At 34.1% G+C, this 13,359-nt stretch overlaps 1 protein-coding gene across 1 annotated transcript in view; it reads left to right on the top strand.

The window, feature by feature from the left end:
- RASEF (RAS and EF-hand domain containing) overlaps positions 1-10,857 on the top strand; it is a 28,628-nt gene extending 17,771 nt beyond the window's left edge. The window contains exons 9-17 of the mRNA XM_021534473.2: positions 1,179-1,270; positions 3,965-4,199; positions 5,204-5,341; positions 5,435-5,582; positions 6,455-6,536; positions 7,543-7,657; positions 8,509-8,628; positions 9,503-9,579; positions 10,642-10,857. Coding sequence (XP_021390148.2) covers positions 1,179-1,270; positions 3,965-4,199; positions 5,204-5,341; positions 5,435-5,582; positions 6,455-6,536; positions 7,543-7,657; positions 8,509-8,628; positions 9,503-9,579; positions 10,642-10,750 — 1,116 coding nt within the window. The 3' untranslated portion in view covers positions 10,751-10,857. The remainder of the gene's footprint in view (positions 1-1,178; positions 1,271-3,964; positions 4,200-5,203; positions 5,342-5,434; positions 5,583-6,454; positions 6,537-7,542; positions 7,658-8,508; positions 8,629-9,502; positions 9,580-10,641) is intronic.
- Positions 10,858-13,359: the final 2,502 nt, after the last annotated feature.

The following is a 13,359-nucleotide window of genomic DNA, read 5'->3' as shown; positions in this document are numbered from 1 at the left end:
TACTCCTGTGTAGTTTTGTTAGATTTTACTTATGTTTAATGGAAGTTTTATTAGAGTATAAGTGCTTTCTGAAGTGCTTTGGAAAGTGACTATTTTTTTAATATTCTGTGATATTTAATGAGGTGAATAAATCAACAGTTTCTCTTGTGCTAAAGGGTTTGTGTTGTGTATGGGAGCGTCCTACCATTGACAACGCACTTTCTCAGAAAACTGCCCTTTTTTAGTAGCAAGGTCTTAACCTAACTTGAACTTTTGTCCAGGCAAGTCACTGGGAAAATCAATAGCATGGACTACTAATAGAGATCTTAGTTAGACCCTTTTTTTGCTCTCAGAACTGCATTGGAGTCTCTTGTAGTAAATGTCACCTGATATCCTCCAAACTAGAGAAAGGAAGGCTTGAAAGTAAGAAAAAACCTACTCTACACCATCATTTTGAAATCCTGTGAAACCTGTTAAAACTCTTAAAACTAATGATTGGGCATCATGACTAAAGCAGATAGCTTTTTTAGAAGGATGTGCCCAGAATAATGGGCCCACAAAGACAGTACTGGACAGGAAGGAAGAAAATAGGAGTCAGGTCACTGCCTGTTTCCAGTATTCCATACCAGTGAACATGAGTGCTTTTTGCTGATACAAACTACCAGAGCTTCACTACAGATACAACAATGGATACCATTTCCTACTGTCATGCCTGGAAATATAAATTAGCATATTACAGAGGAGACAGAAAAAGCTGTTTCCAGTGAATAAATGTATGGAGGCACAGCAGAATGTACAAAATACTTTGTCAAGACCTTTCCTTCACGATCTCTCTCAAGAACTAGGAGGTTGCTCTCCTGAAACTAGCTCAGATAGTGACAGTTCTTTTTTTTCAGCATGCAATGATCTAAATAACACTTTTCAAAGCTTAGCATTTCAGAGTCTTGAGGTGCAGTCAATGAAATCATCCTCTTGGAAATTTCTGTTGTCTTCTGTGGTTGAATATGACTAGTATGTTCAGTATAAAGGCAGTGGTGAAGCCTAAATGCTATAGGAAATAAGCCTTCTGACCCTCAGTCATACATAAAGTATGAGGTTTAACTAAATGCAAGTAGGTAAATATAGATAGATAATATAAAGAAATATATATTAAATACATCCAGCTTTTTTTCTCAACATTTATTATGTATCTGTTGCAGCGGTTAGCAAATACCTCACCAGGAAGTACCATTTCTAGAAGCAGTCCTAAATTTAATGGTGAACATTCTCCTTTAAACCCACGGTATGACAGGTAAGCCAGGCTTGCTTTTGTTAATTTGAGAATGACTTAGAAGAGCAGATTACTGTTAAATAAGAGAAAATAGTTCTGTCTGATTTAGAAGTAATGTGTGACCATAGCAAATGGTCCAAAATATACTAAAGTCAATAGGAATCTTATAAATTATTCCAGAAAGTTCAGGATAACTTTCTTCAGGAAGGCATAAACTTATGGAGAGGTCAGCCTCTTGTCTGGTCTTGACCTATTTTGATTCTAGTTTGAGTCTCAGTCTCTTTGTCTCCAAGAAACTATAATACTCTTCTGAGGACCTTTGTTAGATTTACTCAGTACTTGAGAAATCAAACATTTTTGGTTTTATGTTCAGCTTGTGTGCCATTTTACCCATATAATAATTATTACAAATGTGGGCCTGATTATTCAAATCACCTCATCTCACACTGAAATGCAAGAGTAGAGAATGGACTTGGATATTAATGGGATAAGAGTACAAAACCAGTAAGTTATCTAAATGCAATTAGATGGCCAGAGGTATTTATACTTACTGATAATACTTACAGATAATTGATCAGAACTTCCTCATAATTTCAGAGACTCACTGAAGACAGTGGGTATTGGAGGCAACCCTGACCGCTGTCATGTTATGCTTTCACACTTGTTTTTTTAAACAGTTAGATCCATCAGCAAAAATGTATGTACTTATTCAGTTGATAGATTATCTTCTTTTTCTTTCAGTGGTAATCCAAACCATAGAGAGATCTCTAATAGAGGTCTTAGTAGTCTGCCAGAAAGAAAAATATCCTGGATAGGAATTAAATTTTATTCTGCTTCACACTCCATTCATTCAGTAGTGTTCATTCTTACTCTGTTGTCTCCATGTGAGATGTGATTGCTGGTTGTCAAGTTTTGGTTGTCAGAAACACTTTCCTGTCTCTGAATGTACATAAACCCAATTCCTCAATGTTGGACCCTCTGCAAATTTTTAGAGGCATCCACTCCAAATTGCATACTACATTCAGTAATTTTTCTGAGGGATTAACTAAAACCTCTCTGGAGGTTTAGTTATGTTGTTCTGTATGAATATTTATTAGTACATGGCACATGGTGCAATGCTTGCATTTCCACAAAAGTGAGAAATACAAGCCACTTTAGAAGAAAGTGTATGTTGTAGGAATGAAGCTTAATCTTAACATGTGTGACTTGATAGTATCAAAAGAAAAAAAGAGATATGAATGTCCCAAAACCTGTTTGTTTTCAGTACTTTGTCTCCTGATATCAGATCAGCATTAAGAGGTATTGGTTTGTATACAAACATATTTTAAGCAATTCGTTGTAATATGTAAGATATTTTTTTTTGTCTGTAAGATTCATCTGGCTCTAACTTGCTTTAAACATATATGAAATTCCCAGCATTGAATTCATAGTTCAATATAGTTGAGAATTGCCTCCTAAAGAGCTTTTTTTCAGGGAATGCCTGACAAGCTTAACTTTGTTATAGCATGCACTCTTCCTCTGTAATTCAGTGATTTGATATGGCTAGCAGGTGCTTGAATGCAAAGACCATGTGCGTGTTGATATTCTACAGCAAAGATCACATTAATTCATGTGATTATTCATTAGCCTGAAGGGTTGTAAATTAGATGGTTCTAAATGTTACTACATAGGACGATGATGCCACTGTTACCCCCATTTGGCCAGGTGCAGGGAGGAAATCAACTCAGTAACAACTTCATAATTTGGTGATTTTACCAGTGTATTCTCCTGTGTTGTGCCATCACACGGGAGCCCCTCTGGGAGCAAGCTGTTATTACAAGGATTGATGCTGACCTTGTCTGATTTAGCAGGTCAGTGCATCACATTCATTCCCAACAGGGCTAAGCAAGACCCTCTCTTCTCTGCTATGACTTGGGGACCTTTACTGCCTCACTTTAGTTGATGCCTATCCCTGTCTTGCTGAAGGAGCATGATAATGATTGTAGCCATTGTAACCTTTTTTATAAGATTGATTTTGTAAGATTTACTCTATTAACCTTCCTTTTTGTGTGGTTTTATTTCCATCAATAAAACCTTTTTTTCTTTAAGCCATACTGTCATTGCAGCATTCATTAAAATATTTTTATATATTACAGTATCCAGAATGAAAAAAAAAAAAGACTTTTAAAGGAAAGTTAAGGGAAAAGAGAGGAATTCTGTGTAAAAAGTTTAGGTCTATCAAACTGTAAGAAAATTACTCCTGAACTTGGCTGCTCCATCTTCTATATTTATAGCTGTTTCTTATTGGCATGCATGCCTCTGTGAGCAAATGCATTAATTTAAATGATATACAGTATGTCAGGGTCGTTTTATGTCTTACAGTAGGCCAAAATTTGATAAAACATTGTATGTATTTTTCTTTTTCTCATGTCTGCATAGTACACCACTTTCTGAATGTTTTTTAAGATAGGCTTTTTAAAATTAACAGATCATCATAATTACTGAGACTTGGAAAGTCATCATCAGTAACATAGATTAAATAATTTGACCTGAGCATCCCAAGACATATGATTGAGAAAGGCAATAAAGGCAAGATAGGAATTGACATATGTCTTAAACTTAATATCAGCATTTCTAAGAATTCACTATTCCAGACGGGCTCACATTTTGTTGGGAAGAGCAGTTATTTATTATATGGAATAATTTATTTTTCCCCTCCAATAATTTTTTTATTAGGTCCTCTCATTCGTCATGTGTCGATGAAGATTATGATTCTTTAGCTCTTTGTGATCCGATGCAAAGGATAAACTGTGAAGTTGACAGCTTACCTGAGAGCTGTTTTGACAGTGGTTTGTCTACCCTGAGAGATTCAAATGAGTATGATTCAGAAGTGGAATATAGGCATCAAAGGACTTTTCAAAGGTCACAGGGTATGCAGGAAGGTTTTGGTGGTGATGCTTCTGAAACAGATGTAAGTGCCAGATTTATTTTGTCTCTGAGAAAAGACTTTGATTGGAGACAAAATTAGCTTTCTGTTTTTAAAATAAAATGGATCTTTGCTCACAGGCCAGTTAAAAGTACATATTTGGGTCATACTTATTTAAATTAATTAGTGAACTTTTTTTTGAGAATGTATAAGTAGTTCTCTTTTTGTTTTTACATTTTTTGATACATTTTTGAGGTAATAACTTCATTTTTGAAGTTTATGTGTTTTTTGAAGGTTGTTAAACTCTATGCAGAAAAGAGCTCATTATCTAATGATAAAAAATCAGGCAGAAATAAAATAGGTTTCTATTCCCTTGCTCTTACTGTGCTGTGGCAGTGGAGATGGTGTGAGATAGCCTGTAAATCAATGTGTGCTAACAGTATTCTAAGGTCTTGGAGAACTAAAAAAATCTAAGAAAGTGTGTCTGTTTTATTAATAGTAATCCTGAAAGAGTTTCTGAGAACTGCATAGTAAAAATAATATCAAGCACAGTAGAATATGCTCTTTTAAGGTAAATTGTTTGCTGTGGATTTAGTAGACATTAATCTCTGTGGAGACTTGGCTACAAATAATGTTGATTACAGCTGTGCTCTACTTAATTTAGCTTGCGTAGTAATAGTATAAAGAGTAATGGTTTTGGGGAAATTCTTAATGTTTGCAAAATAAGATTTGAAATAAAGTATTGTCTCAATTGTTTTTATGACTATGTTTTAAGCTGAAATTTTTATATAGAAATTAGTTTACTCTATTAGAGTACTGAAAGAATAGATGCCAAACAATAAAAATGTTAAAAGACAAAATGTAGATTATACTAAACTGCAGAAATGAATGAGAACAGAATTATCACAGTATTTTGATTAAAATTGCACAGTTGTGTCTGTTCATTTATCTCTGTTTAATCCAAACTGTTAAAATGTTTTAATCAATCTTGGCTGTGGCTTTCCAGAAAAACATACTTTTCTCACCAAAGAACTAACTCATATTTTCAGGTTCCAGAGATCAGAGATGAAGAAGTGTACAATCCTGCTAACAGCACTGTAGTTTTAGACTGGAAGCCCTCACGACCAGTTAGTCGAAGCAGCTCAGTTGCTTCAACAAGGAAACACATACCTGCTCTCACTCCTCAGGTAACCAGTTCTTCAGGGGAAAAATGGAAGAGAATGATACAGAGGGGTGGATTTTTTTATGAGTTGTTACAGAGGGATTATTTTTATTTTCAGTCAGATGCAACTGAATGCACTCCAAAATACCCCAGTACAGAGAAGGCTTACAAGATTGTTCTTGCTGGAGATGCAGCAGTGGGAAAATCCAGTTTTCTTATGAGATTTTGCAAGAATGAATTTCAAGGCAATACCAGTGCAACTCTGGGTATAGTTGGTGTTCTTAAAATATTGAAATGAATTCCATTGTTATTTTGTAGCAAAGAGGATGAAAAGCTTTGCCTTTGTGATTACTTGTTAGGGCTATACTGAATTTCTCATGCAGGCTGTGAAACCTAATTGAGTACTAAAGCTTAGTAATAACAGCTGTTTGTAGTGGATAATTGGGTACTGGTCTAATTTAGTTTTTCTTTATGAAGCCTCTTCCTGAACAACACAAAGCACCAGAGGAGGAATGTCAGTGTAAGGAACTTTCTGTGTGTGTATGAGCTTTTCTGCATTTTTCATTGCTTTCTTTTTTTCTCAACACTTCCCTCTTTCCTTAGTATTTCATACTACCCTTTGATGTCTTTCATACTATTTCTTCAAAGTGTTATTGAAGCTTTGGTTTAAATACAGCTAGAAGGATTTCTGGCTTCTTCTGTATATATATATAAACTTAAATCTCAAGTATTCCAAAGATTGAATTTTGTCTTCCAATCAAATCATACTTAAATGTTTGTTTTACTGCCTCGTCAGGATTCTTCTGTTCTAATTTATCTTTTTCTTCCTTGGTATTTAAAATCAAATTTTTTATAAACATTTTAACTTATTTGATAAAACTAGTGAAATAGAGCAGCGAGAGATATCCTGTTTGATGTTCAAGATACAATTTGTATTAATTCTTCTGTGAAAAGGCAAATACATTCAGGGGATTATTGCAGCTCAGAAGTATGCAAGGATGACTGACTGAAATCTCATAACCTATTAAAAGAGATGAATTTTGGATAAACTGTTGTATGTAGCCCCTACCTTTTCAATTTTGGTGGTTTCTTTAAGATTATTGATGGTTTTTTTTATACTACACATAATTCTTTTCAGGTGTGGATTTTCAAATGAAAAGACTAATTGTTGATGGAGAACCTACAGTGTTACAGCTGTGGGACACAGCTGGGCAGGAGAGGTTAGTGATCCTCTGCACTTAGCTTATTTGAATTCTTTTGTTTGTAAAAGTCATTTACCTTTTTTCATCTAGCTGAAAAAAAAACCCAACATTAATTGTATGGTCCATATGTAAATATGTGTAAACTGATGCAGTTTTTCTCTGATGAGACCTCAAGACAGATGGAATATTTGTGTTAGCTTCAGTGATGCTTGAGGTAATCTTTTCTCACTATAGGGAGAAATAGTTGAGGTAAACTAAATCTGTGTGTCCCTCCTTGGCAATACTAAATGATGGAGTAGATGCATATGGTTTCTTCTGTTTTTAGTCTTTAGCTTTCTTTGTTCTTATACACCTGTATTTTTAAGCAGGCTTTTTCTTAGAGATTCCCTTCCCTTCCTACCTATCTCCTGTTCTTTCCTTCAAAATCATGGTCCCAATTCTATTGTATTTAATATATAAAAACTTCTTTCCAAAGACTTTGGAATTTTGCCAGCAATATCTTTGTATTTCTGAATTTATATCCAGGATTCTCTAAAATACTGTATAGTTTCCGCGAAATCCTATGACGTCTTTACTTGAGAGCCATTACTTCTTTACCGATAGCTTTTAGGGCTTATTAAGAGGTTAATGTAGTGCCATGGAAGTCACTTTAATATGTTCATTGACTAAGGTTTGTGTTGGACTGTATGTAGGTAGGGATCCAATCAGTCTCCTGTCATGTAATAAATTTGTGAAGAATATTTTAATATCTAGTGTAAATACCTAGTTACTGTACTTAGTTGAGAAGGTTATATAAAGTTCATTACAAAGATGGCTGTAATTGATCATGAAGTCTTCAAATAATTTTACTGGATTTCTATCCTTTTCAAAGGAAGTAAAGTGAGCCAATCAGTTTAGGAAGTTACATGTAGGTGGATCATAAAATCATAGAACCATTAAGGTTGGAAAAGACTTAATAATATTAAACTGAACTATTGTTTGATAATGTGGCCTTATGCAAATTTTCTATTTTTTTTTCTTAAAGATTTCGAAGTATTGCTAAATCATACTTCAGAAGAGCAGATGGTGTCTTACTACTATATGATGTAACATGTGAAAAAAGTTTTATTAATGTGAGAGAATGGGTGGATATGATTGAGGTAAGACCCTTACATATGTTAGAACTTAGAAGCTATGTTTCACTGCATTATTCGTTTTTTTATTTATAAAATTATATTAGATGTAAATTGTAGTTATCCAATCTGGAGGCTGTCATAGTAATAAAAGCTACATGGAAGTCCTAAATGTATCCTGACATACTCGGTTAGAATTCATTCTGCTATGTCTTTTTGTGTTAACGGATGTTGTGCAATGACACTCTTCCCATTCACTTCCTTTTAAAAGGAATGTGGTAACATATTTCAGATAACTTCTTGTGGATGGCTTGAATATTCCCAGGAGTCTGTATTTTAAACCAATATATTAGATTCTGAAAATTAGCTATAGCTCAAGTGAAATTTTCAGTATTTCTTTCTACTTCTTGATTTTTTATTTGAATATGAATTTGCATTAAGTTCAAGGGGTTTTTCTCTTGTGCTGGGGATGCTTAATAGGAGAGGAAGTGACAAGCAAAATACTTAGTTCATCTTTTGTGAAAGCATTTTCTTTTAGTGATGGTATAGGAATTGTTTACTTTTCCCTTAGTAATTTTGTCATACAGCATTTAGATGCAGTAACCAATAGCATTAGATTAACTTAACACATTAAATTCCTTTTTGGGAAACAACGATTATGGGAATGGAAATACATCTTTGCAGGCTGATAGTTAAGCTGACTGCTTACATTTTGAGTGGTTTATAGAAAGTTCTCAGCATAGCTTTCATAGTTTGTCAGTTTTTTTCTACTAGTGTGCAAGACTTTGTAGAAAGGAAATTGATACGACATGATGATGTTAGCCACTTCTTTGTATTCTGAGTGTTCTAGCAATAAGGAAATAAAATTCTCCTCACAGGATGCAACTCACGAGAATATCCCAATTATGATAGTGGGAAACAAGGCAGATCTCCGTCAAGATGTCATGGAACAAGGGCAAAAGTGTGTGCCTATAAACTATGGAGAAAAGCTCGCTATGGTAAGGTCCAAGTGTCCCTCATTAATATAAAATGGTCTTAGGAATGTTTGGTGGATTAAATCACATCTCTGTGTCTGCTGAGCTGAACTTCATTACTGGCTGTGGAAGACTTCTCAGTCTTTCTCGTAAAAAGGTGGATGGACAAAGACTGAGTTTTTGTGCTGCTGAATAGAAGTTGCCGGTTCAAATATGAAGCACACTTTGACTGATTTTGTCTGTCCAGATTTTGTGTGGAGTATTTTCATATTCAAGAGCCTCTCTTATATTCCTGCCACATGTGCCAAAAGAAAAAAGGAATTCTTTGTCATAAATAGAAGTGTGTACAAGTTATTTTTGCATGTATTTATATGGGTGAAAGAGATGTACAAATCCTTTATTTTATAGAATAATAATAGGAAGTATCTTAAGGGTCTTGAGTGGCTGAGTGCTTGCACAAGTGATTGATTATACTGGGGCAGATACCATGTCTGTTACTTATGGAATGATGTTTTTTTTTGTTAACCTACAGTAACCAGATTGTGTAATTACAACAGCTAGCAAGTTAGATGAAGTAACCTGTCCTGGACACTTTCTTATATTTTGCAGTCATGTGGACAAGAAGATTGAGTTTGAGCATTAAGCTTACAATATGGCTTTTATTCAGTTTATTAATTTAGAATATACTGATTATAATCCAGAAATAATTAAAAAACAATTACTGTTTTATTTCACAGTACTAAAGAGAATGTGTTGGACAATAAAGAGCACTAGAAAAAATCCTGTTCATTTAAATGTACTGTCATTCTTTGTGTTATTCAGGAAACTATTTGTAATTAAATGTACCCATGGGAACCGTCTCAGGTCAGTTAGCTTTGCATTTTATTTTTACTCACAGACTTACAATGCGCTATTCTGTGAAACAAGTGCTAAAGATGGATCTAATATTGTAGAAGCAGTTCTTCATCTTGCTCGGTAAGTAATTGTTTCTATTTTCACCTAAACACATCTGAGTATATTTTATAACAAGGACATTGTATGTGAATGCACATAGAAAGATACATATATACTTTTAAAATTGTACCAGTGCTAAAAAAAAAATTTGAAAAGAATACTCTGTTAAATCATTATAGGCAAATGCAAGATGGGATGCATTCTCAGTTTAATGAAGTAACATTTTTGCTTGAAAATGTTACAAAGCTCTCTCAATAATTAACCAGGACTCAGTTACAGAGCCCACAATTTTAAGACCTATTTGCTGAATGAATTGCAATTTTAATTGTACATGGATTCATTTTCTTGACACATCCATAATTTATTTTGAAATGTAATAATTCTATGTGTAATTATTTTTTGTTTCTTTTACACATATTAATAAGTATTCAGTTTTATTACAGAACATTCTGATTACATATATTTTCTTTGATGTCTCCTTCTCTAAATTTTTTACAAGATGGAAATTCTGTTTATGTACATTTAGCACCCTGGTATTTCTATGATAGTGTGTGAGCCAAATATTACAATTCTACTACCTTTTCAAACCATTTTTGGTTAAAGTGTAATTTTGAAAGGCCAATGCTCTGTAACCCATAATCAATTATATGTGCACAGCTTTTAAGTCTGCATTTCTAAAAAACATCCAACAACATGCATTTTTTCTATTAAATTAAATTTATACTTGAAACTGAAGTTATTTGGTTTTATACTTAGACCTATGAACATACTCTTTTTCTATGGTAAAGTAAGAAGCAAATAAGAAACACTTCTCAAAAGAAAATGGAAGATAAATCAGAACATGGGGGAGTTACTAGATATTAAAAAAATTAGATTTTTATCACTATGAATTATATAGCAATGTCAGTATTATTACCAAATTGGAAACTTGTGATACATGTTGATTCCATACTAATTTACATAGTATTAGCTGTATAGTAGATGGTTATAAACTCTGCAACATATAGTAGGGAAAAACAGAAGAGTGAACATGAATAAAAATGTGTTAATTGAGCACATTTTTTTTGTTTTTGTTTTTTGCAGTGAGGTGCGAAAAAGAAGCGATAATCAAGATGATACAAGATCAGTAACCAGCCTGGCTGGGACACCTGTCAAAAAGTCAGCACTCACAAAAAGTTGTTGTAATGTTTAAATGACAGATAATTTTCCTTAACTAAATAACTTGTATATTTAAAAAAAAAAAACAAAGCCAACAACCAAATCAAAATATTTCAGTAGTTTTTCCTTTTTATTATGAATTTATACATTTGTATATTTAGAAGCGACACATAATGTTCAAAATCCAGACTCTACTTTCTACTCATTAAAATTTGTGAAATTGCTTCACCCCATACACTCTTTTTTCACTTTTTAAAAGTAATATTATTCAGTGCAATGAGCTCAGAATCAATGCTACAGTAGTCACTGCATACAATATTGTAATATATATTATTGTCTCTACCTGCATGTTTCTTTATGGCATTTGTATTTCTTATATATAGAACATAGTAATATCCAATATCAGTCAAAGATAAAGGAAAAATAACAGCTTCAGTTAGTTTAATCTATTTTTGATCATGTCTACTCATCTAGTTTTTGACAGCCTTAAGTATATGTTGATTAAACATTTCTTAAGAAAATTCCAAACCATTAAGGGTTGCCTAGGTCCAAGTAATCCCTAAGTTTAGGGGAATCAGAATGGCCTTTGTCAGGAGAAGACAATGGCAGGTGCATGGTGTTCTGTTGTAGTTCTTCGAAAGTTGGCTAGTTAGAATGTATTTCGAGTACTGAGGTTTGACTAAGAAGTGAGAGGTAGACTTTATAACTGATTCTGCACAGCTAAGAGGTGAAATAAACATTTGTCTGGAATATTACAGTTCAAAATTCCAGAGAGAATGTAACACCTGTGATATGTAGGATTGCTGAAATGAGTTTATGGTCCAATATCTATCTGTTTAGGCTAGGTCACTATTGTTACTAGAGTGATACAAGTTGTAATTTTTCCTTTGCTTTTTCAAATATCTTCTATTCAGTCAGTAATTGAAGGATTGTAATAGCAGGAGGATTGTAATAGGAGTCTGATTTAATATATATTTTTAGTGTATTTTTTATAAGTTTTAAATCAGCAGGCGAAAGAATTGCTGCACATGCACAAGCATTTGTATAAATTTTTCAGTAAAAGAGAACCCTGGAATGAGCAGCAATCACCTTAATGAGAGTTTCTTCACCTGATTTTAGAAAAGTTCTGAGAAACTTAACAGTGGGTGGTGGCTTTAGTCAGCATCTCTAAAAACTGAACTTTGCTTAAAATAGTGCCCAAGAGTTCCATAGTGTAGTAAAAAATTATGGGCATTATAAATTAATGGACTGTATAAATTATTATTTATACAGTTAGTGATCAAAATTCAGTTCTTCTTGACGGTCACTGATTTTGATCAAAATAGGATAGGATCTTTCAGAGCCAGCAAACTGTTGTCTCCTCTGTTTCCATTAATAAAACATCTCCAGGCTGAAGCCTAGTTCAGTAAATCAAACCTGGATAAAGTTTTATCAACTGATGGAAAAACTGTGTGACTAGCAGCTATTTGCTGTATTTTATCAGCACTGTATGTCAACACTGTATGGCCTGCACTGTGTTATCTCTTGTATAAAATGTGGGGATCTGAGAAACAGGATGGTTCATAATTTACAAAAAATAAATGGTTTCAACTAGGGAAAGTATTGGTTTTAGGCATCCTTTCAAATCTGTAATCAGAGCAGCTAATCCTTGGATAATTATCAGAATTTTTTTCCCCAATAGAGAGAAATCTAATGCCAGAATGAATAAGACATTTTATTTCACTGTATAATAGTTCAGCCCTAGAAGACAAAACATGTTTGGTGAGAGGTTTTTGAAGTACTAGAAGAATCTTCACATGCTACCTAATTCCTTGCAGGAGATTTCAGGGTTGTAGCATCTTCCCACAGAGCAATAGAGGACACATCACTGTAGTTCTGAGACTTATCTAAAGCATGTGGCAGAGAATGCAGGACACTCAAATGTATCAGGAATAGGCCTAATCACATACATATTGGTTGCTGTTAACCCTATATTATTTAAGAAAAATACAGCTTCAGTTAGCTTCTTTGAGGAGATTAGCCAAATTTAACTGACTGCACTGATGAGGGCCTCCTGTGTTCTTTGTGTGAACCCTTCCCTTTCTCCATATGAATGAAGTGGAATAAAATTAATTTGGGATGTATTTGCAGCAGGGAGAAGAGAGAAAGATGATACAGTGCTTGGTTTGTGAAATGTGAGCCTTCAACATGTAGGCATTTGCATTTTCTTGGGATAAGATCATGAATAGTAGTTGTTACATTCCAAAAATGTTTCTCATTCAGTGTTGTTAGCCTGGAGAGCCTGGACTGGGGATCAGTGTTCTGTGTTATGTGTCCTGAGCTACTGTGTTTGACCAGCTTTGTGGTCTTGGCCTGCAGTAAGTGAGGTGCAATGTTTGCCTAAACATTATTGACACACCTGCCTGAGGAAAGTGTTTTGGCTGGATACAGAGAATCATCAGTGATTTGTAGGAAGAATTTCTAGAAATGATTTTGTCCAGCCTCCCAAGGACCCAAGCAGAGATGGACTTTCACCAGCCCTAGATTTGGTTATCTGCTATTTGGGTAGTCAGGCTGTGAAAATGCCCCAGGACAGAGGTACTACCTCCATTCTGGGGAACATGTCCTCATACTTTTCCTCCTTTTCTGGATAAACATTTCTCT

This window comes from Lonchura striata, chromosome Z, assembly GCF_046129695.1.
Source record: "Lonchura striata isolate bLonStr1 chromosome Z, bLonStr1.mat, whole genome shotgun sequence".
Lineage (NCBI taxonomy): Eukaryota > Metazoa > Chordata > Aves > Passeriformes > Estrildidae > Lonchura > Lonchura striata.
The sequence above is the reverse complement of the archived record's forward strand: the minus strand, read 5'-3'. Positions and strand labels throughout refer to the sequence as shown.